Raw genomic sequence first — 26,234 nt, forward strand, 5'->3', positions numbered from 1 at the left:
AAGTGGCTAACACCTACCTTCATCTCATCCATCCAGTCCATAATGTATAGCATTTCCTGGAAAATCTTTTGCAGACCAAGATTCATCTCCAGCCGCTGTCTTCGTGCCCTAAGCAGCTCCAGGAGATACTCCCACAGGCGTATAACATTGTCCTTTCTTGCGGTAATGCGTTTGATATCATGGTAATTTTCAGTCTCAAGCTCCTTTGCAACTGCAACTACGGCCTGGACTCGTTCTTCATATGCTGCAATGTCGGTTTCAATGGCCTCATGCTTTTTTGTTGCAGCCTCTACTGCTGGAAGGTCAAAGCCAAAATTATCCTGTAAACACACAGACACTTCTTCAGTAATGGCTGCTGAGGAGAAAAGCCCTACTGCTCATAACATCATTTCTGATTGTGCAGAATACACTTGTTAGCAAATTCGGGATCTGAAGATGCTCTGAAAAGTCTTCTTTAATAAAATCAGATATACCTCTAATAACCAGAGACCCACTGACAAAATCAGAGATATCATTTACTGCCTTTAGGGGAAGAATCATGGTGGCCATCAGGATTAACCTGGGGCTTTGCATTTTTTTAAAGTCATCTCTAATATTAAAAAATAATATTAATTCCAGGGCTAATTCCACTGAATTGACCAAAATGTTCAGATGAAGAAAATCTTGACTGTGGGTAGATATTTCCACATCAGTATCTCCTGAGCACAGACTGACAGACTCAAGGAAGGGGTATCCCAAACACATCAGATAGGACACACAGTACTAAATGTACATTTGCACACACATACAAATATAAACATACATACATTCAGTGAAATATGAGGCATAGGGGAGGAAATGTTCTCTTTGCAAGAACTGTATCCTATAATTACTCATGGGAATCATTTTAGTCACACAGACAATTTCTGAAAGCAGCACCTGAGAAACAAGACGTTGATTTTCACTCAGCCAGGTTTCTCTCATAGCTGCCTTGCGATCAAATCTGCGCGCAAGTTGTTCCAGTTTCTCTTGTCTGATGAGCTCATTTCGCAGTGCCAGTTCTCTTTCATGTTCAGCTTTTTCCAGTCTTTCCCAGGCCTGAAGACGTGGAATAAAAACATGCATCTTCCAAATACACACTCTTACAGAATTGTGATAAATCACATTCTCTTTGCATGAAATCAGGACTAAAGTCACTACAGTCAAGTTTCACAGAACTGGCTTATTTATATGCCAATAAATCTGATTTCTATTGGCTGGCCTTACACCTTCTCTGCTAATATAAGCGCACGATTCAAAATTCGTTCTGAAGTCATTCACATATTTACTGAGTAAGGGGTATAAGATGCATTTTCTCAAGTTTATTTGTTTTTTGCCTTCAACAAAGTCCAAGCAAACCACCTGGCTTGAACATGTAAGAGAGTATCTGTCTGGGAAAAAAAAAAAATTAATCTTCTCAGCGCTACTCCCAAATCAGTGGATCCTATCTTTTTCCTTTAGGAAACGAGAATTAGAGATTCATGCTCTCTCACCTCGAAAATCAACGTACAATTGCTGTTCTTTATTATATCCGCTTCGGAAAAGAAAACAACTGCAGAATTTGGTTACTTTTGGTGCATACAAGTCCTTCTTTCCCCCAAAGCCAAAAGTTATTCATGTGCATGACATTAATATTACAAAATTAAAAAGTCTTCTATTAGAAGCATGTTGAAAGCCAGCTAATCACCTCTCAGATCTTCTTACAAACAACAAAAACACCCACAATTAAACTCAAAACTACCCTAGATTCTTCTAAATTGTAACAGATGTGAAACTGCCTGAAACTCAGGTATTTTAGGCATTCACAGGCACAGGGGCTTAACGCAACCAGGAGAGCTGTGCAGTTTACTGCTCTCTAGGATGAAGACCGAGGCCACAGACACCCACAACAGCTGCTCTGGGAATGCCAAGCATGATCAAACACAAACGAAGAAAGCTCACAGTTTTAAGTTGTTTGTTATTCTTGAGAGAGCTTGTCAGCTCTGCTGCTGTTCTGCCAGCTGCACTAGCATAAAAAATAGCTGCATAAACCCTGAGAGGGAACCCACAAGATCAGTCATGGTACTTCCTTCACTCTCCCACGCTGCGGGCAGGGGGGCTGAGAGGCAAACTGAGAAGGCTGCCATACCTAGATGTTGTTGCTAATTTCTGTCGATTAACTCTAATGGCCAGGACCACAGAGGAGCAAGGCTCTAGATCCACAACCAGAATGACTGAGTATTTTTCCAGTGCAGAAGATCTTACAGATGCTGAGGATACCCAGGGACTCGTTTCAGATCAGTGAGTCCTAGCTGTAAGGAAAGGCCACCACACCTCGCCCATCCCTTATGGTCCCCCACATCAAGGCTGGAGATAGCAAATGCATTTCTTCCCAGTATGCTGAGAAAGAGACTGAAAGAAAACAACAAAATCCTGAGACGCACCGGAGGAGCTGGCTCAGTTTACCTTGTTAATGTCAGAGATGAGTTTGCCCTCCCTTGGCATGTATACTTTCTGATTGTTGGCTCTCATTTTGCTCTGGATGGTAAAAAGCAGCACTTCTAGGTTTCCTTTTTCTGTAAATCTGAACAAGATTTTGAAAAAAAAAAAACAGAGTTACAATAAAGCTTTCATTGCTACTAAAGTGTTATAAAGCACGTCCTTAAAATATTGACATTATGAATGGAGCATTCAGATAAACACCTTCATCTTGTGTCAAAGCTGGAAGCAATTGAAATAGCCACCACATTCCCTGGAACCAGCTGGGTCAAAGAGCAAAAGAAAATTCACAGAAGTCAGTTGTATGCATGTTTAGATTTAAACCCCCTTCGGGGACAGAAGACTGGATCTTTTTTATTCTGTTACGTGCGTTGTCCTAGTTTACTCTATCAACTCAAGAAATGGAAGTTTTATTTAAAGCCCAGCATAGTCAATAAAGTCTTCCCACTGTTTTCCCTGAGTTTTGCGCCTGGAAAATAAACGAACTCCATAGGCACTAGGGAATAGACTGCAATTTTAGAAGATGTCTGGATACTCTGTAATGTTTTGGATTGTGATTCTTTTCCATCAGAATTTATATTAGAAAAAGACAATAAACAGATCTGATATCATAAGGCTAAAAGAAACCTTCCGGAAATGAATTGCACGGTTTTGGCTATATCTGTTTTAGTACCTATAGCTATGTTTCACAAAGCCAGACACACTTCCTCTTGATTTTGGATAAGCAGTAAGATTCTTTTAACTGCAGTGTATTGGTAATATACACTGCTAGCAAGCATGACTGATGATATTACTATACTAACATTGTATGCTACTACCACTCTTCTAATAAGGCAAGCTTCTCAATGAAGTGACAGATTCCAGGACTCTGAGGTCCTGCAGGAGCAGGATCACCAAAATTGGGTTTGTTGTTATTATGTGTGCATTGAATAGCACAAAGCAAACAGACTCCGAGTAACAATGATGAGTGCCAATTAGAAATACAGTATCTGGGTTTGTTCAGAAAAATAAATTCTTAAGCCAAGATTAAAATTACTTGGATGTGTTTGTTTTTAAAAAAATCAATGACTGACTAAACAAAACAAGACCACTGTTGTTTTAAGCTAAGATTAAAATTACTTGGGTGGTTTCTCTACTGTGCGGTAAGTGTTGAATGCCTGTAGCTGCTGCTGCACACCAACGAGCGAGTTGGCAAATTTGCGATTGTTGAGGATGATAATGGTTTGCTCAATCCACTCAAGGAGGTCAGAAGCCAGCGATTCGTATTTTTCAATCATCTTCTCCGTTTCAATGGCATTGTCAAGCACCTGCAACGAGCAGCACAACGTAACATGAAGAACAAGGGCAGTGCTCTTCAGAGTCATTTAAATCCAACAGAAACTGTTGAGACCTGACTTATGAATCAGACCACTCGATCCTGAGCGTCACAGGGGCTGCCATCTCTGAGGAATGAGGGCTTTGCACTTTTCAGCAGTGAATTCCCATGATCCCACGGCAATAACGGGGCAGAGCTGAGGCTCACAATACGATTCACTTTCAGTCTGCCAGCTGTAAGACAGGGGCAACTTTGCCAAAGGGCAGAGAATGACTGCACATTTATTAATCGAGGGACTTTTCTGGGCCCCAGAAGAGACAGAGGACCCAGACAGTAAGGAGCAGTTACTGAGAAAGGAAAAGCACCAATGATGCAAAATTAAGAAGCAAAATAAAACATAGGACAAATGTTTTCCAATACAAGGCAGCTGGAAATTAACTACTCCTCACAGCCATATGGGAATATTTAACATTCAAAACACACTCAAAAGAAAAACAAAAAAACTATCATACAGTGGAATCTTAAAAAAATAAGAGGGGGGGAAAATCAGGAATATTTAAACTGCTTTATAATAATTTATAATTTGAATTTGCAAACCTTTCCGATACGTTTTCCTTCAACAGCTAAAGCTTTCATCTTGGAGAAGTAGTGGTAATATGTGACCACGTAGGTGATAATTGACTTTTCATCAGGATGATCAACACTGATATCTGCAAACCAAACAAGAGTTGTCTTAGCATACTGGGGGTGCGTGGATTAAAACAACAAAGCTAATAACAAGGATGCATTTAAGAGTCTGAGAGATGGGCTCAGTAGCAGTTCAGCTCTGAAGGTTTATGTCCTAAACAGAAATGAGTTCAGCAGCCTTGATCTGGTTCTGGATTACTTGATGCTGTACAGTATTGAACTCTGTCACAAAGAAGTGCTGCTTTATCTGTCTCAGTGCCAACTGTGGTTAAAGTACGCGTCTGTGGGCTAGGGGCCTTTGGGCCTTAGAGTCAGGCTCCAGACTTTGCCACAGCTTGTGCACAGTGGAATAACTTCTCTAGTGTCTGTGTGAGTTGACAGCACTACTGTTAATTGAGAACTTCGATGCTCTATCAGTATTTGGAGAGAGGAATTCAAACCTAATTGCACGTCTGTCCAGGCAAACCTTCTGAGAGATACAGATAGAAAACAAATTACTTCCTTTCCTGCAGCAATTCTGAGGCACTGGAAAAAAAGCAAGAAGAAACTCGCCCAAATGTAGCCTCTATTTGCCCTGCGACAAGAAAGTTTCTTGCCCTAGCATTGTGAGCATGCCTTCCAATATGCATGAGCATGAACACTCTCATGGAAGCACAGGCTAAAACTCACTGACAGTCTGTGAAAGAAGCTGCTAAGTATTTGCTGAAATCCACATCATTCATCTACCAGCTCACAGAAAGTGTTTCTCAGAGCATATCAGAAGGATGACTCTAACTGGAATGATTTTAGGTACACATGGCCAGTTCAGTGATCTTGTCAGATGGGGGAAAATAAACACAGGATCAAGGGCTCTTGCGCTACCACTGCTCAGTCCTCTGCAGGAGACATCTTGCATTCTCTCCTTCTCTCTCTGACTGTATCACCAGGTGAGTCAGCAGCATCCAGCTGCTCTTCAACACAAAAAGCTATCACAAAGCTGTGCCCTAGACAAGGAGGGGTGGAAGAAAAGGGCCCACAAAGAGCTGTGAATCGCTGAAGCTGCAGGAATTCTTACCCTCGGGGTCCAGGAGCTTAGTAAGACCAAGGTGTTGCTCTGCAAGGTTAAAAGCATTCTGCAGATTGTAGTGTGCATTTGATTTCTTCAGCTTGTCAAAATCAATCAGATCAGGCCTAGACAAGACAGAAAATTCTTTGGATTTCCCACAGCACAGATCAGCCACCCTCAAACGAACAAATGAAATAAAATCTGCAATCCTCAGAAAACGTGGCCCCTCATGCTGCCAAGGTTTTGCTTGCCCAGTAGCCTGTGCATTTCCAACAGCAGTACTGAAGGAATGAAGTAATGCCTAGCACATGCCATGGCAGAACCTAACCCATAGCAAAAAACAGAGGATCGTTTACCAGGGATAAAGGTGACCTGGAGGAGAAAGGCAACAAGTTGTGGTCTCACAGTCTCCCCTCATACCCGTGTAAGCATGCAAGCTGTTCCAGTAACTTCACCTGAGCATGCCAATAAGCAGTATCCCCAGCCATGTCAAAGTCTAGCACCAGATTTTGCCATCCCAGCTCAGGGATTTCGCTCCCTTTCAGGCTGCTGTTCTGTGCCGTGTGTCCGTCCCTCCCTCCCTCCCTCCCCCAAATTCTAGGTGACCAGACCCGATGGTCGGTTACTCAGTAAAGTACAAAAACTTTTTTCCAACCTGGGCTTTCACAAACCAAAACAATCACGTGTATAATTTATTCTCTTGAAACCAAACACAACCTGTTTTCATGTGTGATGGAAGCAGCTGTTGCCCAGATGAGCTCACAGTGACAGCAAGAGCTGTAGAGTTCTAAATCAAGGCAAGTTGCTGTAAAACTTAGTAATTCTTCAATATCCACCTCTCCATAGATTTTAAAATCAAGCTGCAAAGTAACTGCAAAACCCAGTGCACACTGCAACAGCTCAAGCTTTCAAAACCCGTAAAGACATTTACCCACACATACCTGTGCTTATGTATTAGTGCATTGAAAGCCATCCCATCCCTCCAGCTTGTCGTAAAGTTGTGAATGTTGACGTTGGGGTAACTGACAGAACAAAAACCAAAGAGAGCCCAATCAACACAGCATCCCTGCTGCAGTTCTGCACACTCTGTCCCTACAAGCTGGTTGCAGCAGTGACACATTTATAGCAAACCTAAGGGTGGGATATTACCACCCCATAATGGTCAGTCTGTCATCATGACTGTACTCTAATCAAAGGCTGACACTAAAGGTAAGTGTATCTAATTTACTCGTGTAAACCCTACAGAACCGATACACATTCCAGAGAAGGGTTCAAATGAACTTTGAGGTCATCACCTGAAGCTATGATTTTAGAGCTTGCTGCCCAACCTGCACAGCCTGTGAGGTTTCAAATCCCTGCAAATCTCAGGCCTGCTCCTGATTTACCTGCTGGCAAACAATTATTTTCAGGTACTCAAAATATCAAGTTCAAGAGAATAGCAGGAACAGCTGGAGGAACAGAGAGAAGTAAAATCTTTTCTGATGGCTGCAAGTGCCATAGGAACAGTGATACTTTAAGTGTTCCTTGAAATTGTCTGCTATCCCAAGGCATCTTCAAGGACTGACCCTAGTCACTGTGTGACTTTTAAACAAAGCACATACAATAGACACCTTTGTGCCCCATGGGTACACAGATGGAAAATTAATTTGTTTGGTGATCTGGGTATTTTGCGAGCCCCCCAAAATTTAAGGCTGCTCACAAACCGCTTTCACTAGAGTTCTTGGAAGGAGAAGATGAAGAATCACTAGAATAATGCTGCACAGGGACATCCAAGTTTCATGGGGGAAACATACTGAATCTCTACAAATTGATATTTATGCAACAACATTACTGTCAGGGAAAGACATTTTGGAAATATTTCCATATATACGGAAAGAAGGAAAAGTTCATGGCAAACATCTGAAGGACCATTATTTCTTCAGAGTAAGGAGAAAAAGAGTCAGCATATTACTATATGTTCATGGATTATCAGATTAGTATGTTTATCACACAGCATTAATATAATAAATTCAGAATTTTCTAACTTGTAAACATCAATCCATGTCTCTTGGTTGAATCCACTTAAGGAGAGATACGTGTTTGCCCATTTAAAACTATTTCAACGAAAACTCAAAATGCTGCAAGAGCTTTAGAGATAATCACTTAATCCACACTCACCCAGCTGTCTTCATCTGGCACCACAAAAGCAAAGCATCTTTAGCAGATTTCTTCTCCTTGTTGTCCTCTGTTTCAACACTGATATCTTGGATCTAAAATTAATGCAGAAGTTTTAAACATTTCTCTGAGAAAACATATTTTTTGCCTTTTTTAAAGAGATGAAAGAAATGACATCGGAATATAAGTAACAAAGGAAATCTACGATGACAGGCAGGGTGGAAGTAGATGAATGCTTTTCCTCATTTAAAAGCATTCATGTCAAAAGAAAGCTTCATCTGCCCTTACTTTATCTGGAGAATTACTCTTCGTTTAGTCCATTGACAAAACAGTTTAAACTTCATGAGGAAATGGATTTCCAGCTGTCAAGGCAAGCCCTGCCCTATCCAGCATGATGCTTTCACCCTGCAAGGTGTTTCCCGCAGGATGCTGAGCACATCCAGGAGCGGAGGGGATGCAGCAGGTAGGGGTCCTTGTGAGGTGACCCACAGGCAAAAGCTAACCAGGAGTTTCGTAGGAGCAAACAATTTTGGAACTTCAAGCTTGGACGAAATAGTGTTTGCCCTTAGCAGTATCACAACTATATACTCCAGATGCTACGCTGTTATCCAGCTTTTAAAAAGAGGAAAAGGAAAAAAAAAGGAAACCACTTTTTACTTCATATGGATAAACAGATCTCATTTTATGGATATAGTTCACTGCTTTTTAAAAAGAGTATTGTAGCTTCAGTGAAGTTCCACTGCTGTCAGATGAAAGACATTTTCATATTAGGAAAACACTGAGCAACATCAAAATTAAGAGAATGTGAAATTTATTAAATATTTGTTACTACTTTATTTATTATAAATTATGTATTTATTATATAAATTCATTATCCTTTCTGCAAAAGGACTTTCCAGCCTTTTTTAACTGAGGGCAAAGATCAATGTACAACTTGCTGAAAACCAAGGCATCTCAGCCTTTAGGTGGGACACGAAAACAATTCTTGTGGGCACCCTTAATCCGCTTCAGTGCAAAGTCAGCCACATTAATGACAATCACCACAGAGGTGAAGAGCAGCTGAGGGTAGCATTTTTTCCCAGGTCTACAAGAATGTATAGGTCTATGACTCCTAAAAAGCACACTGAAGTATATTAGAAGCAATTATGGAAAACTCAAATGTGTGTATATCTATGTATGTACAGATCTTTACCTGGAATCTTAGGATAATAGTCCAAATAAGGCCAAGAGTCAGTCTATGATTCCCATCCACAATATCATGAGATCCCATGTTTTCTAGGTGCACTCTTTGCTCTTTCAGGAACTGAAGAGCTTTATCAACATTCTCCAGGCAATGGATGCGCATCCTTCCCTTAGTTGGTTTGGGCTAGAAGGTAAAAAGAAGTAAAACATGTATTACTGTAAGTGGAAGGGAAAAAAAAAAAAAAAAGTGCTTGTTAACTCTTCAGTCCAGCCAGGTGAGTCACCACATTGTCCACTACCAGCCAGCAGTACTGGTGTACTATTTTCCTTCAAATTCAATGGACAAAATCACTCCTTGCATCTTACAGCACATCTACACAAGGATAATGGTAGCATGTGTCAAACTCGTGGTGGAAATGCCAAAATCCTAGACCTGAGCTGCACACACTGGGCAGCCAATTTCATTTGCTTTTCAAAGTATTTTGCCTGCTGACATCCTCCATTTTTTTGTCTAGCATTTCATTCACTAGCTGGAAGATAAATTGTTTTGTTAAGTTCATGCCACACCTATTATATGTTTTTTTCTCCAGGACAAGTTCTTCCACACTTAAAAAGATTCTGCAAAGATAAAGGTATGAAATGAACTGATAACCGGCATACGCACACAATAGAGGGAATTGGTAATGAATGCTCCAGAGTATCTATAAATACAGATATACAGTCTCTAAAAAAGGCAGCTCAGATTTGGACCATAAGCTACTCAATAAAGTGCCTTGAGAATGAAACGTCATTGCTTTTGTTGGTGAACTGAAGTAGGATAAATAGAAAATTGAAAATAACAGCAGAGATTTATTCCAAACAATTTCTTAACAGGAAAACAAAGTAGTAAAAAAAAAAAAAAAATCAGCCACACCAACACAATACAATTTGACAAAGGCCCAGTGCAAATGAAAAAAGCCATGAATATATTAACAGCATGTAGAAGTCTGCTGTAAAACTGAATAAAATTAAAGCAACTTTATTCTGCAGATAAGGATTACAGTTGAATAGCCTGTTCAGTGCTCACTGAGATGTCACCAAAGGTACTCAGCCAAACTAATAACTGACATAATTACTTTGTTTTCTGCAGTGAACTTAATGAACTGGACATGGAAATGGCTCAGGCAAAATTCTTGCCTCAGACTGTATTTAAGGGGAGGAGTTTCAGCCGGAGCCATATTATGGACCCTAGAAACAGCAGCCTGTTTAACAGTGTGTCATAAAGACAAGACACTTGCTAGAAAGATGCCCTTCAGGACACGTAAACCCCCGAGGTCATTAGTTTCACTTCAGCTTTCGATTAGCACAGCTCTCCTCCGGAGGCCAGGTAACAACGCAGAGCAAGTCAACCCACAACTCACAGCAAAGGCAAAAATTTCCAGGAACCTGCCACTGCTATTGGGTGTAAAAGTCCCTCAGGAGAGGTGCAAATTGCATATAGACGCTATGCACACGCTATATGCCCCAAATGCTGCTAGTATAGGGTGAAGCGCCATAGGGTGAGTGAGGGCAAGAGTGAGGTTACATGGTTGGCTGAAACCAACCAGAGATCCCTTGCTATCAGCAGGGACAATCCGTGATCCATCCTTTCGCTGGTGCCATCAGTCACTCAGGAGTGTCGTAAGCTGGACCACATGTCTAATTTAATCTTGCAAAATACAGGTGGGAAGGCTGTTCCCAGAGCAGGAGAGGGAGCACCCAGCTGCACGGGAAAGCGGAGGTGTGGCTGCCTGGCCCACGGCTCGCTCCAGCCCCTTGCCACACCTGAGTGCCCAAGATCAGCCTCAGAAGGTGTGCTCAACCTTGTTTCCCAAAATGCAGGAATGACGGTGACTGGGGCCATTTCTAAGCAGCTGTGGCAGACCTGACTCCGTCCCCTCTGCCTTAACACAGCCCTTCTCATTTACCTAAGCAGTAACTGCACTGCATCTAAAGTCTCAAGTTATTGAGCAGAAAAAGGTTTTAAATGCTCTGTTTCTGCTCTCAGAAGCAACAGCACCAAGGCGACAGAGTTAATACCATTTGCGGTGTTTTATTTCGTTCCCAAGACCGCCTGTTCCCGCCCACACTGTACAGCGACGTACCCGCCAACTAAGAATCCGGCAAATGCAACCTTCAGGTTATTGGCAGGATTTTTTTCTCCCACAAACACAACGACTGTACGCGATGCAGCAGAATACACAGAGTAAACCTGAACAGGACACAGCTCCCTGTAGAGCAGGAGTGGCCTGACACATTTTCCTAGTGTTCCAGCACTAGGTACGCTTTCTGGCTCAGAAATTCCCCATTGGGGCTGTAACCACTTATTAGCAGCGTCACCTAGGGCTGTTCAAACTATGATTTATTAGTGGTCCGAGAAGGCGCTTCAAATTTCTGCAAGGACGAGAACGACAGTGCCACCCAGCCAAAAAAACCGTCAGGCACCCCGAGAAGGCAGAAGGCTCAATTCTGCTGTCCCTCTGCACAGGCAGGCCACGCCGCTCAACCCACCATCCTGCCACAGGAGGAGGACGAGGCCTCTGAGCCCGCTTTGTACAAGGTGCGGCTGCACTTGCCACACGCTCCCGCGCAGCCTCATGATGAGACACAGCCAGCCGCAACTTTCACCTTTGCTGGGCTAACGCAGATCCAGAAATTAACCAGAGGGAAAGAAAGCATGCTGAATGCATTGTTTATAGCATTTACCTAAATTCAGCCTTCACACGCCTATCAATCAGGAAAATTTTTTCACATCAAAAATCTTTCCTTTTCCAACAGAAAATGTGACAGAACTTATTACAAAGAATCTTCTTAAACAGTTTGACGTTTGAGCATCCAGGAATTGTAAGGAATTTACTGATCCTTTATATGGTTATGGAAAAAAAAAATAGCTAAATGCTTAATTTTATGCTGAAAACAATTCTCTGCTTTACTTTTCTGTTTGGGAGAAGCTGGTTAACAGTGTGTGCAAACAAAATTACAACTGTCTTTTCATACTGGCTGGATTCTTCTCTGCTTTGCTCCGTCAAGACTATCACATGCCATCACTTTCCAAATATTGCACTGCACAGAGGACCTTATGCAGTAAGATCTGGACTAAACACTAGCATTAGCATTCAAGCTGAGCAAAGACAGAGAGATGCAGACGTTGCCCTTATTGGACACACTCATTTTGAGGTTCTCCAAGCTGCCTTCAAGGACTCTGGGTTTTCATTACCAAAAATCACAACAGTTTTTGGAAAACGCAGGGTTTGTGCAAATGTAGCTGGAGGTCTTACAAAAGGCAAAGAGCAATCCTGCTTTCCTGATTACTCTCCTAAATCCCAGCCTGGTCCATGGGCATATGGCTCCAGCTCCAGAATCTGAGTCCTGGTTTCAAAAGTGAAAAAACAATTCCTGTTTGTTCTACTGCATCAGTAAACACGCTGTACTAAAATAATTATCTAGGCTAGTTCCTGCATTTGTTTATTGCTTTCTTAGCATTTTATGTTTCTTGTCTTGATTTTAAGCTTTCTGCATAAGATGTTGACTTTACATTTCTGCTTGGGTTGCATGCCAATGTCAGAACCTTACCAACACAGCTAAAATAAATTCCAAAAGGCTGGAGAACATCAGCAAGTGGATGCTATTGCCAGTCCTCCTGGAATATTTTTCGGGTGTGTAATTGTCTCAAGGTTTAGTGCACTGTGTTATCTGTTTTCTTGTTTGCAGCAGAAGGTGTGGTGGAATGTACTGTTCAAACAGAGACTGCTGTTCTCCATCCTGAGATAATGAAGCTACAGAAAGAATTTGTGGTGGTGCAGGCAGCTGCCAAAGCCATACGTAAACTATGATGCAAGTGCAGATCCAGCAGTCTCACGGGGTGGATCCTGCACCCTCCCCACGTGAACAGCTGTGTAAGCTCTGTTTGCATTTTTCAAAACCTAAAATGAAAAACATAAATGAATTGAGCAGCCAGAGTCACACGACTGCTCTGAGCTTCACCGCTGCTATCTGACACTGAAAGCCAAATCTTGGCAGACAGATATGGAGATTTAAACAGAGGTGGCATGGTTGCTGCCTGAACCTTCAAATAATGGAGCGTGTTGGTCTCAGCTATTCCTGTACAAAAAAACATCTGCTACCTGCAGTGAATACGTCAAACCCTATACCTCGCTGAAGTAAACTATCTGGCATAGAGAGAAACACGTTTTGAGCAAACTATAGTTGACAAACACTGAGATTAGTCACCTCCATCCACACAATGCCTTCATCCACACAGGGTACTTCTATGCACGTCAGAGTTTCCTTACCCTCACAGGTGCATTTAGAAAGTTCCCTCTCTTGCCTTACTGCACAGATGCTACACTGTGGGCCATATGTTCAACTCATTAACCAGAGTCCTAAGCCACGGAGCTTCCATTATTAATAGGTGTGCTTGATGACAAGCGATTACACAGTTGCATCCTCACATAGCCTTAGGTCTTAGCTAAAGACCCGTATTTCTTTGAAAAGATTGCTTTAAATTAGGTAGTTAAGAGCATAGGCATCATTTGAGGAACTAAAGGAAAACTGATACCCAGCCATTTCCCGACACTCAGCTTTCCTGTCATACAGCGGCATTTTTCACTACAGGGATTTTCTTACTCACCACTCCCTTGCGCTGGTATCAAGGGGGAGGGTCTCTCAGCATATCCAAAGAAAGAATTTGCCCTATTTATTTATACTCATTTTAGATATTCCCCTAACCAAAGAAAATCAAATCCTTTTCTATACTAGTGAAATCAAGTATACCCAGGAGCATTCCTGAGCAGTGGGGTGCAATTAACACCACGACTAAAACTGCTGCAATGCTTCCCAGAGTGGACTTGACCCTCTCCAACCAGGTATCCTCCACACGCTCCAGGGAAGGGAGAAGGGATCTTCCAGGCCTCAGCCAGCAGTCAGCCTGCACACAGCCACCTGCATCTGGTGGCTGGGTTTACCAGCATAGAAACTGGCCAGTTGGCCACAGCGCCTGGGAACGTTCCTCAGCACATCTAATGCACCCTTACCAAGATGGTCTAAGGGGCTGGAGAACATTTAATGCTCTGCGCCTGTCAGATCTAGGAGCAGTGAGTATGCTGCTGGAAGCACTCAGCATCTCACCAGCAAGAATCCTTAGAAGGAGACTTCCTCTGATTCCTGCTGAAACCAATAGGAAGATATTTTAATCGTGTCTGGATCCAGCTGAAGCAATAGACTTCTTTTTTTTCTTTAATACGTAAAAAAGACATTTGCAGTGCTGAAGCCTCAGAACTCCGTTTTGCTGTATTTCAGTTGAGCCCAGGATTCACCAAAAAAACACCCCAAACCAAAACAAAAACTCCACAATGAATATTAATAAACACTTACAAGTCTCTCTCCTGAAAGAACTTCCAGAAGTTTGATGAGCATCCTTCCATCGCGAAGGTCAGTGTACAAATCTGTAATTCTGCATGATACGCGTGCCAAGTGGGAATTAACCCACTTTGTGAAAGTCTTCTTCTGAACTGCCTCACGTTCATCTGGTAGGAAAACAACACAATGTTACTCAAAGTAAACCACAGTTCATGTACCTACACGAATATGTGCTGCTCAAACATGTATAATATTAAATGCAAGGTATGTCTTGTTTTCTTAGCAGTATCATTGAAGAAATTGGGACTTCTCACTGAAAATCCACCTTTCTTCATATTTTATGACATTTTCTAAGATCAGTGGGAATTTTACTGAGTTACTATCTACGGAATAAATCTGAAGTATAGACTGCAGGTTTACTTGCTGCTCCAATAAGCAGCTTTCTCAAGGTGTGAAGGGTCTGTTGTAGAGCTACAACGTAAAAGCCACTTTTGACTCATCACTCGCCAGTAATTTGACCAAGAGTTACCTTCCACCAGTGGAAGAACAAATACACAACGGGTCTCCTGAAATAACAGAAGTCACTTTGGATTGACAGGTACAAAAGAGAGCAGAGACCAAAGCTTCCCATTTGCTTTTTCCCTTCTCATTACAGTATTTATTTGCAGATTCAACATTTGTAACCATATACAGACAATGTCAAGATGAACTTTTCCATAACTGCATGTTTGAAGTAGTAGACTTGCATTTATTTAAAGCCATAGAAAAATAGGTTCTTTCCACCTTCCCTTCCCAGAGTCTTCCACAACTGTCTATACATGAAAACACTGGCTGCGAGAGCTCTCTTAATGCACAGGCTCACTACAGTCCACATTAATTCAGAAACTCCTAAACAGCTATCCGCCAAGCCGAGAACTCTCAGACAGAAAGTACTATACATCTTTGTGGTTAAATTCTTTTGCCAAGGCCTTTGGATGAAGCCCTTCCTTGTTAACAAAAAAGCCATTTCACTGAGCTGGGAACTACTACAGACCAAAACTGGCAAAACACAGGTGCTCGAACTCAGACTCCGAAGTCCGTAATTAGCCATATGAATATAAGCAGCCTGCTTTTCCAAGCCGCTGAGCATCTAAACCTCTTCAAAGTTGTTGGCACGTTCAGAAACAGCACAGGAAGACTGGTAAATCCTAAACCAAAACTTCACATGTCCAGCTCTGAAAACTCGGAGTATGTTGCTTGAAACACAGAAAACGTCAATGATGGTGCAGATCAATGCAGAGTTTATATCTGACTACCCAAGGTTTCAGTGGATGCTGCCCTTCAAAAGGAAGGACCTGCCCTCTTCCTGGCAGCGCAGCGTGGGGGGAGCATGATTCCAGCATGTTCATAACCAGTTACAGCCTCCACACCTGCAGGACCCTGGGGACAACAGGAGAAGCCTGATCCCTGGTGACAAGGAACGACACAGAAGCTGGGGCTCAGGAGGATAGACAGTAAAGTAAAACATGTAAAAGAAAAAAAGACAGTAAGAAAAGAAATCATAGTAGCATGGTGGTAAGGAGGAGGAATCTGACAGGGAGTGGGAGAACAGACCAGCACTTCAGTGGCAGTTTGCCCAATTACATAAACCCCACCCTAAGATTTCAGTTCCTCCCACGTATTTCTGAATTTATTCTTGCTACCTTACCACGTGGCAGGACGTGACCAAAGCTAATGCACTGAAACTGTCCCATTTGTGACAGCTTTTACCTAGCTATAAGGTGTGAAATTAAAAAATGGGGCTGGGAAAGATGGAAAAGGTGGGGTTTGTGATTCAACAGCAATATGCTTTCAACAAACTGACTGTTTGCGTTACTCTTGTTTGCCCTCACTCTGTACGAAGCAGAGGATTGCTAAGATATAGCAAGCGAAGAGGAAATTAGCAATAACTGCAGCTTGCTTTCCAGTGCGCCGAGAGGAGCCACGCACAGTCTCTAGAAGGCGGCAGCGCGTGCCCCCCGGCTGCCCAAACCTCAGCCCCCCGCTCTGCCCCAGTCCCCGCCGACGCCGCACGGTGCATGGGTCCTTTGCTGCCAGAGCACCGCAGCGTCCGCAGCACGGGGCTCCGCCGGGGAGCGCTGGTTAGCGCTGTGCCAACAGGAGTACGGCCAGGTCATTAGAAAACCCAAACCTTCCCCCAGCAAGACAACACTATAAAAATAAACACTGCTTTTGCAGCTGAAAGCTGCAGCATCTCCCAACCACGTTGCAATTCGTACCAGTGGTGTAACAACACAGCTTGTTCTGTCTCGGACCAACGGATAAAAAACCCAACATATATGACTAGTGGGAACAGTTGTCTATGCAAGTAATGATTTAAATACAGCGTCTGCTAACCCGAAATACATATTTTATGAACTATTTATAGCAGGTTCCTAGGAATGCTGTATCTGCTTGTCTAGTAATCCATGCTTTTAGTTGAAGTAGTTTTTGAAATGACTCACAAAACAAAAACTTTGCAATAGCTGGCACTTTTAAAAGAAAACTCCAACAGAAAATACATCTCCCTCCACCAGCTTGAGCAAGCCCCAAAACTCAGCAAGTTTGTTTATTTAATCACTGCAGTCTCTATACAGCAGCATAACATTCAGAGATCCCTACGGTTTCACTCATTCCAAAAAGAAATACGGATGGACAGGATCCTAAAAATAGTTGGACATAGAAAATATTATACAAAACAAAAAAAACTATTAAATGTCATCATGAAGCCATCCATTAAAAAAATCTTTGGTCAAAAGCTACAGCTATCAACAATCCTCTCAATTTGGGATCACAATAAAAGTAACCGGTGGGAGAACACCACCACCCATGCCATTTTAGTAAAAGCAGATGAAGGGTCAGAGTCTAATTTTGAACAGATTAAGGACATGACACAGGAAATACAGTGACATGCAAGTCAACTTGTGAAAACTCTGGTGCCGTTGTATTACTTGATGCCAGTTTAGTATCTTCTGTTGTTGAAAGCAAGTCAAAGGAAGTCAACACATCAGCCAGGCAGCCCTTTCAGGAGGGGGAAGATGGGTCCCTCCTGTGGACAACGCTGACGTGGCCCAGGGGTCTATCTCCCAGATAGGCTTCCCCACCCCAGCACAACTGGTGGCCCTAAAAGACGACATGAAAGATTCCGAGAAAAAAGCCTGAGAAAGTTCTAGTGACTCCTTTTCTTCCATGTTGCCTCAGCATCATTAAGCACACCGAATTATCAGTGAGGGAGAGGATGGGAACACAGCCTGTCTAGCTGGAGGCCCTCTGTGCTTTGGTAGCTGATGCTTGGTGCCGTTACACGTGCTTTCTTTAGACTAGTTCAAACACAGTCGCTGCCTCTCCCCTTCTGCTTTCCCGTTTCCTCTGTCTCGCTCTCTGTGGTCCTCGATTTCCTGTTTACGGTGAGAGGTTGAAGGGCTTGGCTGCTTTAATTCTGGCTCCGCACCCACCCCGCGCTCGCTCTCATCTTTGTTCCTCTCACCTGATCCCCACCCATCCTCTGCAGCACCGTCCTCCTCCCTGCTCACCCTGCCAGACAAAAATAGTGTGAAAATCTACTGAGATCACAGCTGCGATGGTTTCAGTGCTAAATCCACATGCTGAGCCTACTGTTGCCTCTTCATGTTTGCTTGACCAGCTTCACTGCTGCAGCCTTTAATGGCTTTCCGTCTTCTTCCCGTCTCTCCTCCTCTCCTCTGATCACAGCAAGAACGGCCAGGAGCAGCCAGATCCCCGGCTGCCTGGGCGCAGCCTCCAGCCCCGTGGGAAAACCCTGCGGCACTGCACAAGAGCCAGGCCCCCACCTGCTCGCTGCCAGCTTTTGGGGACAACGGGCAGCCAGGAAAAAGCCACCGGAGACACAGCAGCTCTTTCAGTCTCCTAATGGCCGGTCACCCAGGAAGGCCGCTCTTTATCACGCCCTTGGCACAGGCAGAGTGCAGCTCTCCAGCTCTCCGCAGACATCATTAGTGACAGAAACACCAGGAGGGAGAAGGCACAGCCATTCCTACCCCCGCATCGCTTGACTCCTCTCGTGCTCCCACAACGTGGGAAAGCAAAACAAGTGCATTTTGAAAGTTCTGTGACTGGGGTTGGTCATGTTAAAACCTCTCCTGATTATTTCTACACAGTGTTTCACAATGACTGCAGGTTTTTGCAATGCTTTCACCAACCCTTTCAAACTTACTAACTGTATCTTTCTGCTCTGGGGTTTCAGGTTAAAACACACACAGAATTAAAACCAACGAATTTTGGTGGTATGTTTCAGAGGAAGAAACATACATACAGAAAAGCAGTTCTTACAGCTCCGACAATTCGGCTAAGCACACAACTGTGACTCTTTTAATGTGCAGTGCTGTGTAAAAACCCACACACTAAGGGCCAGGTGCATCCATGACTGATGGTACCAAGGATTTAACAACAGCAATGGGCCCTGAAGAGCTGTTTATGAATCTCATGTGATCGTTTGGACAAATGTCTTCCATACTTCCAAAAACAGTTTTAGATTTTGAAGATTAATTAAAACTAGAGGACATGGGTGGAGCTCCAAGTGTCCTACTGCTTGTGAAAACATTTGTTTCCCAAGGGTAAAGAGAAATGCGCAACATGCAAAACATGCACAGCAGGAAAACGGAAGCTGCGCTAACAGCGGTATTGATAATAGAGAATCCAACTTATCTTGAAGCAACACTGGGAAGGAAATTTCCTTTATGCGGAAACCCCCACAACAATAATACTAGCATACAGTGGCTTGCAAACTCTAGCTCTGTGACCATGCTAAATCAAGGACTGACATTGTTTAGGAGTTTAGTAAATAAATAGGAGTTTGTACACTGAAATTCACATAAACCAGGGCTGGATGGTATCACAAGCACGCATCTAGTCCCTTCCCCGCTTGAAGAGAGGAATTTCTTCCTCTACTAATCGGGTAAGAAAAAACGCTAACAAAATGTAGTTAACTTTCTGAAAGACTGGAGTGAGGAGTGTCAGTCGCTGAATCCCCAGTGTGGAACAGCACGACGGGGGGCCGCATACACCACCCTCCCTCTGTCACACGCTCAGCTCCGCAGAGTGAACTTCATAGAGCCGTGCCAGAATAATGGAGAATTTGTCTTAATAACCACCCTGGAATATGCACGGCTGCAGGAGCCGGCTGAGCGAAACGTGGGCCCCCCATGACCCCTTTGCTGCTCCCACATGCCAGAAAGTGTTATCAGTCCCAGTCTTTTCGCATGACCGCAGCACCAACTGCTGCTGTGACAAAGGTTACCCGTGCGGCCACCGTTTTTCTAAATACAGCTTGGAGACGGATCTGCTCCCTTCCATACCGGTCAAACGACATTTTCGACAAACTGACCTTGAATCTGTTTCAAACTGAATGGCAAATAGGTTTGGCACACACTGCTGCCAGTCCAGCACAGGTAAAACAACCTTCAGTGTGCAACAGCTCCTGCCAGCCCCTGGACCGCAAAGGCCTCCGCACTCGATCCGACAAGCAGCGAAGGGGGTGCTCTCAAGGGAGCTGAAACACTACTGAAGGAAACGGAGAAATTCGAGCACAAAAGCGAAGCTGAAAGGAGCACCGAGAGTCCAGGACTGCTGCCTGGCACTCGGTGTGTGCACAGCCGTCTTGGGACAGCCCACACATCAGAGGCACCGACACCCTCCCCAAGCAGTCTGGCTGGCAGGCAGCTTGCTCCAAGCATTACCAGTGTTTGTGGATCCCTGTAATACCTTAAGCAAGGCAAACTAAGGACGAGTTTTAATCCCTAACTCCAAAAGATCTCCATCCTGCAGGTTTAAGCCTTTTTTGATTTCCACGCTGAAAGTAATTTTTACAGCTTAAAATAATTATTTTTTCCCTATAGCAACAAATGCAGCCAGTGTGCACCCTACACGAAGCATTGCTAAACACAATGACTCAGAGATCAGCTGAGCATTGCTCCAGGCACACCACTTTTGCTGACAGCAAATATCCACAGCTTCCCAGAATTCCCCAGAACATAACCTAGGTTAACTGTGCACAGAGAAAACAGAGCTTCCTTTCACAGGACAACATTCCCGTTACTGTAGGTTTTCAGGGCGCAGGATATCACTCTATGTCTTCTCATAGATGCGAGGATATGGACTTAAATAGCCAGCAATATTCACAGTTTCACAAATTCCATCTGTGCTCTGAATTTTTTAGATTGAGGAAGATGCCTGAGAGAATGGCAGATCAGCTTACTGGGACCAGAACGCAGTGATCAAACAAGATTTTATCAGGAAATAACATGAACACATGTACTGTGGCTAATCTTCACCATTTGTTATAGTAACAGGAGACCAATACTGAACATGAAATAATTCTAATACAGGTCTAACCTCTGTTGCTTCAGGGAGGCTTGAGCACAGGTTTATATAAAGTAACATCACTGTACCAGACCCCTCAAGCACATCTGATGGGACCAGTGAAGGGCTCCTTCGCTCACCACACCAGCATCACCTTGAGAAAAGAACAACGCTGGCAGCTCCTGGTCCTTAAATTTCCTGTCCAAACCCAGGGCTGCACACTCAGTGGAAGGCTGAGGACTACCAGAAGCCCTGGCCTGCGATCCATGGTGCAGAAGTGGAGGCAGAGTCTGGGTTTTGTGTGCTCGTAACAGCCTAGCAGGACCCCACCCTGGGGTGAGACCCTCTGCTGGGACCCTCCGTGGGACCGCCTGCCCATGGGGCTGCGTGGCAACACACCTCAGTCAGCCAATGCAACACTACATATAACCCAGAGGGGAAAAAAAAAGCACCTCCATATCTGTACTGGATCAGCTGAGGAGAGAAACATCTGCTCAGACAAACCATCATGAAATAATGGCCTTTTCACAAGGTCCTGGTACATGCTGTATTAGTACATGTGGCAATAAGAAACCCAGAGAGAACAACAGGTAAGCATGCACAGCCAGGCACAGAGAGTCTAAATTAAAATACATTGGAATCATTCAACACGGAAGATGATGATGGAAGGAGGAAGGATTACCCAGTCAGGAGGAGGACTATTCGATGTCTGTAGAGAAAAGGAAATAAAATTAGTTTCTCTTAACATTCAAGTGTCCGATGACTATCTCCCCTTCAGTAGTAAGGCAGAAAAACTGAACAGTGGATACTGCTTTTCTCCAGCTGCAGGTAACGTGTAAGGACTGAAAACAGGAGTTAATGAAACTGCAAAAAATGAGTTTAATGTAGAAAACGCAAATCCATAAGATACACATGTGTAGGCAAGCAACAACCTAGAATGAAACCTGCAAGAAGTCAAATTTACACACGTCTTACACAGAGAACATGATACACGTGGGTCCAGTGCTTTGAAACTACAGATGAACTCCGAAAAAAAGCCCCTCCTCCACTGTTACTTCAATCTTGCAGACAGTTTAACATGGAGGAATGACTGCAGCTGACGGTTTTGATGCCAGTAGGATGTATTTGTTATGGCTATTTTATGGCACAAAATAATCTGTGGAGTGACTTCCACATCAAAAATGGTGTGATTACGCCAAAGCTTTCACATGCTCAAACTTGACTTGGATGAGAACATGAACACAAATACGAAAGATGACAAAGCATGCAGGTGATTTTGTTCATGCTGTGTTTAGCTGGTGATTCTCACTAGGAGCAAAATCCTTGCTGCTTTCGTGACTCTGCTACACAGAGACTATTGTTCAGAAGTCAGGGGTGTGTTCATCAATCCATTCTCTTTTACTAGAAAGCACTGGCCAGCTTCTAAATCCTATTAAATATCCACTCTTCTCTACTAAACATTGTACCATGTGACTACTTTCACTCCTGAAAATGCTCTGAAAAGAAAAAAGGGAAAGCTACATAATGTAGCATGTGGAAAAAGCAATGCTGCTACTTTCTCTCTTTGATGTCACTAAACCTCACTCACACAATAAAACGATGCACAGAACAATGTCCGGTAGCCAGCCAAGCATTACAGGGTGTGGAAGGGCAGGTCCCTTCATTGTCTTTATTTTTACACAGAGTTTATAGCATTTTGGTGTCAGCAATACAAAAATAAACCTCCTGGAAGCCAGCTTTGGATTCATGAATTATTATGTTCATCTGCAAAAAGTTCCTGTAAACTCTCCCACAGCAAATAAATGAAACATAAAAGTCTTCTGGGTTTAGCAGATTAAACTGGTGGAAGCACTCAGTCTTTTTTATTTTTTATTTTTATGATGACATATTTAAGCAGATTTAGAGAGTGTATGTGCTCAGCTATCCCTACATTGGTGTAAACTATGTGAACTGCATGTTTAACTTCAGGAAAACTGGAACACAAAATTGTGTAAATATCTCCCACACCACAACCAGCTCCCTGCAATGCAAAACACTGTGTCACACAGCCCATTCCATAAACATTAACCATTCAGCTTTTTTTTCTGGTACTCTAGGATACCAGCTGACTTCTTGTTCTTCTGTATGAAATACAAAGCAGCTACAGAAATACAGCCTTGCTAGCGGATGATTAAAATGGTTTCACACTTCTAGGTGCTGCTCTTGGAAACACCTACACCCATCTCGAGCTCTAAACACCATCATCTGCCCTGCTTAAATATAACCGCTCACATTACTGAAGCCCATCATGAGAAAAATGTTCCAGAGAGCCAAAGCTTGACCCCCAAACTGTACTTGGAGAAAGATGTTACAAAACCATTTTTACAGGAAAAAAAAAAAATAGCAAAAGTATAGTTGAATAAGGGAATAACTTTATGGCCTAACGAGCACGCAGTACAGAGTTCAAATGGATCTCCTTTAAAAAACAACATGAAAAATACCGCACTGTTGTCAGCATTTAACATTAAGGGACACAAATGCCTTACGGCTGATTGGATGTTAGTGGTTTACACTTGTTGCCATTTTTTCCCTTTCCATGAGAGACAAATCACTTCACTAAAAGGAGCATGGAAAAAGCATCGGCCTGTCCCAGGACACTGACTGTGAAATTCCCACAAAAGAACAATGAAAACCTGAGGTCACTGCACTATTTCAAGTACACACCATCTTGTGGGGTCTTTGCAGTTTCCTTTAAAAAACATTATGAGCATAATGCAGGGAAGTGTCAGGTTTTTTTGGAGGGAGGCAGTGCTGTTATTTTCCATACTTGCCCAAACCACTGCTTGATTAGCAGTGTTAGCAAGGGTGAGAGCAAGGATTGGCACATAGAGAGAACATGCCAGGTACTTCACTACATAAGGTCCATCTTATTTCTTCCCGTGTTCAGCAAATCCAGCAGAATGAAAGAGTTTTTACAGTCAATTCCCACTTGTCTATAAGGGGAAAAACAAAGGTAGGAAGGAGGAGGTAGTGTGGGGTTTTTTTACGATGTGTGTTGCTCTCTTTTCCTTTCAGCACTCCTCCCTCTCCTCCACAGCTGCAGGTAACACAACAGTTCTCACACAAGACTACTAGCACTCTGCTATTTCTACAATCCAACTATGCGACCAGACTGGGATCCTCCTTATCTAAGTATTTGGAAATATGAATTTGTAACTGTTAAGCAGAGATGAGTCAGTAAGGGATGGGCATCAGGACTCAGCATTCACTGTGAAGACAGCAAAATGGATGCTGCAACTCACCTTTGACAGAGCAAACCCAGGCACTGAGGACAGAAGCTTAGAGCAGCACACACCACCCTGGAGGAAGGAGACCTGCTGGTGGTGCAAGGCTGGTTATATTCAAGCAAGGGAAATTCTGATGGGCTATCAAGAAGAAAGTTGTCACTCATGAGGGTGTTCAGACACCAGATACCCCACAGGCTGTGGGATCTCCATCCTCACGGATATTCAGATCTCACCAGAACAAGTCCCTGTGCAACCTGACCTAACAACGAAGTCGACCCTGGCTTGAGCTGGTGTGCTGGACCAAATGAACTCCTGGTGCCTCTTCCAACCTAAAGAACTCTGTGGTTTTACTAATTTTAGCAACTTCAAACAGAAACAGGCCAGAAGACTGAACTTCTGGTATTCTTATGGAATCCTAGTGCAGGATTTCAGAAAGCTGTGGGGTCTTTTCTTTCATCTGAGGCATAAGTTGAGACATTACATGGAGAGAAAAGTCGAAGCTGTGGTGTGTTTTGACCATGCTTCTTTAAAAACTCATTGCAATCAGAAAGAAGAATAGATGAAAGAAACACCAAACCTTTTGTTCATTTTGTGTTTAAATCTAATTTCACTTCAATGACAGAAAAGCATGAATAAAAAATAAATAAATCTATGATGAAAGCATTTAATCCTTTCAAAATATTAAATCTTGGTGCTAAGAGATGCTATCATTATAATTAATTGCTGTTAAATTATAATTCTCGTTATCACAGAAGTATTTTAAATGGAAGAACATGTATTTAAACAACCACTGTGTTGATCAGGGATTAATAAGAGCCGATTTCATAGCTTTGCTGCACAATGTGTTTAGTGTATCCAGTTTCCATGGTCACGCAATAATCTACTATTGTTAATTACATGCTATATTGTAGAGTCAGACGCACTACACTGTACTGACAGGTTGCTGAATAAAAGCAGTAACACTACAGGTAAGCCAGGCCATGGCTCAGCAAGCCTGAGATCTAAGCTAAATCCCAAAGGCAACAGCTGAATGAGTAACAGCAATAAAAATAGTGTAAATTACAAGCAAAATTATTTGTATAACAGAAGGAACCTATGGTATTTATAACATGCAGTTATTTTTAAGAATGGAGTTTTAAAAAATGAATGAATTTTAATGAGATTTGAAACAAACTGCTAATAAGAAGCATTAGAAGAAAAGTCCCTAATCTTCTCTGGCCCTAATCTGCAAGCCCATCATGCAGAGCTCCAGCTGAAGTCCTGGAGTCGTCTTCTGAGACCGGCAGAACTGATGTCTTCACCTGTTAGCTTGCTTAAGAAAAGCTCCAGAAAACTGAACCTTCATGTAAAATTTAATACACACATTTCAATCAGTCACTCTGTATATTAAAGTTCTTTTCTTTTTTAAGAAACCCATGTAGTAATTAAAAAAGCCTGCCCTTCCATGCCATACCTGCTTTCTTGGGACTTCTGAAGTGCAAACAAGTTGCACATACATTCTAATTCCTGACGTCAATATTTACCTGCTGGTCTGTTTGAGTCCAATCCAAAGGTCATTTAATGATCTGCTTTTGTGGGACAAGGCGGCGTGTTCAAGCAAAATCATTTTAGCATTTGGAGTTTTGCAAGAGTGGGGGAAAAAAAAAAAGATACCTTTCCAGCACAGTGTTTCCTGCCTACGTAATAACTTTCAAAGCAGTACCAGAAAAAAACTCCTTTGTTTGAAACTCTAGAAGATTTCTCTGAGATTTAAAAGGTGACGCAATTTGAAGGAATTAGCTGAGTAAAATTATACTTTGAACACCTTGAATGTGTATCCTTATCCAGACACATCACTTGTTTTTCTAGTCTTAAACTGGACTTGTGAGTTTACTGATTGTGCAATGCATTGACTATGCAAACTGAAAAGCTCTACATGGGTACAAAGGTGCGGCTTCTGTTGAAGTTATCCATGAGAGCTCCCAAAAATTTACCTCCACTTACTTTATTTTTTAGCACACTGAGAAAATTACGTACCAAACATCATCAGCTCAGCATAATCAATATAAAAAGCACCCAAACGTTCCTGATCCAAGTCATTTCACTGATGCCTCCTTAATCACATTGCACATGGGCTCTGTGTTCTGGGCTTTCCTCTCCCTCAAAATGTGAAACAGTGTTTTGGGGTTTTTTTTTATTAAAAAAAAAAAAAGACTATGGAATATGGCAATTAATAAAGTACAGCGCTCTTGCACATTTGCCTTACGTATGCGAACAGGCTCTTAGAACTGAGACTATTTGTGTGCTTATACCCATCTTACACACTTTCATAGCCAAATCACAGATACACAGGCATGAAAAGGCATTTCTGGCATCTTAC

The 26,234-nt window shown here is 42.8% G+C and overlaps 1 protein-coding gene across 4 annotated transcripts in view; it reads right to left on the reverse strand.

Annotated features, from left to right (window-relative positions):
* Positions 1-26,234, reverse strand: part of SPTBN1 (spectrin beta, non-erythrocytic 1) — a 135,545-nt gene that overhangs the window by 40,616 nt on the left and 68,695 nt on the right. For all 4 annotated transcript variants that reach the window (XM_075413627.1, XM_075413626.1, XM_075413625.1 and 1 more), the window contains 10 exons: positions 14,271-14,422; positions 8,890-9,063; positions 7,701-7,792; positions 6,485-6,565; positions 5,553-5,668; positions 4,409-4,521; positions 3,616-3,803; positions 2,464-2,581; positions 919-1,077; positions 18-320 (listed from right to left, as the gene is read on the reverse strand). In XM_075413627.1, the coding sequence (XP_075269742.1) occupies positions 18-320; positions 919-1,077; positions 2,464-2,581; positions 3,616-3,803; positions 4,409-4,521; positions 5,553-5,668; positions 6,485-6,565; positions 7,701-7,792; positions 8,890-9,063; positions 14,271-14,422 (1,496 nt within the window). The remainder of the gene's footprint in view (positions 1-17; positions 321-918; positions 1,078-2,463; positions 2,582-3,615; positions 3,804-4,408; positions 4,522-5,552; positions 5,669-6,484; positions 6,566-7,700; positions 7,793-8,889; positions 9,064-14,270; positions 14,423-26,234) is intronic.

The sequence above is a fragment of the Opisthocomus hoazin genome, chromosome 2 (genome assembly GCF_030867145.1).
Source record: "Opisthocomus hoazin isolate bOpiHoa1 chromosome 2, bOpiHoa1.hap1, whole genome shotgun sequence".
Classification (NCBI taxonomy): domain Eukaryota; kingdom Metazoa; phylum Chordata; class Aves; order Opisthocomiformes; family Opisthocomidae; genus Opisthocomus; species Opisthocomus hoazin.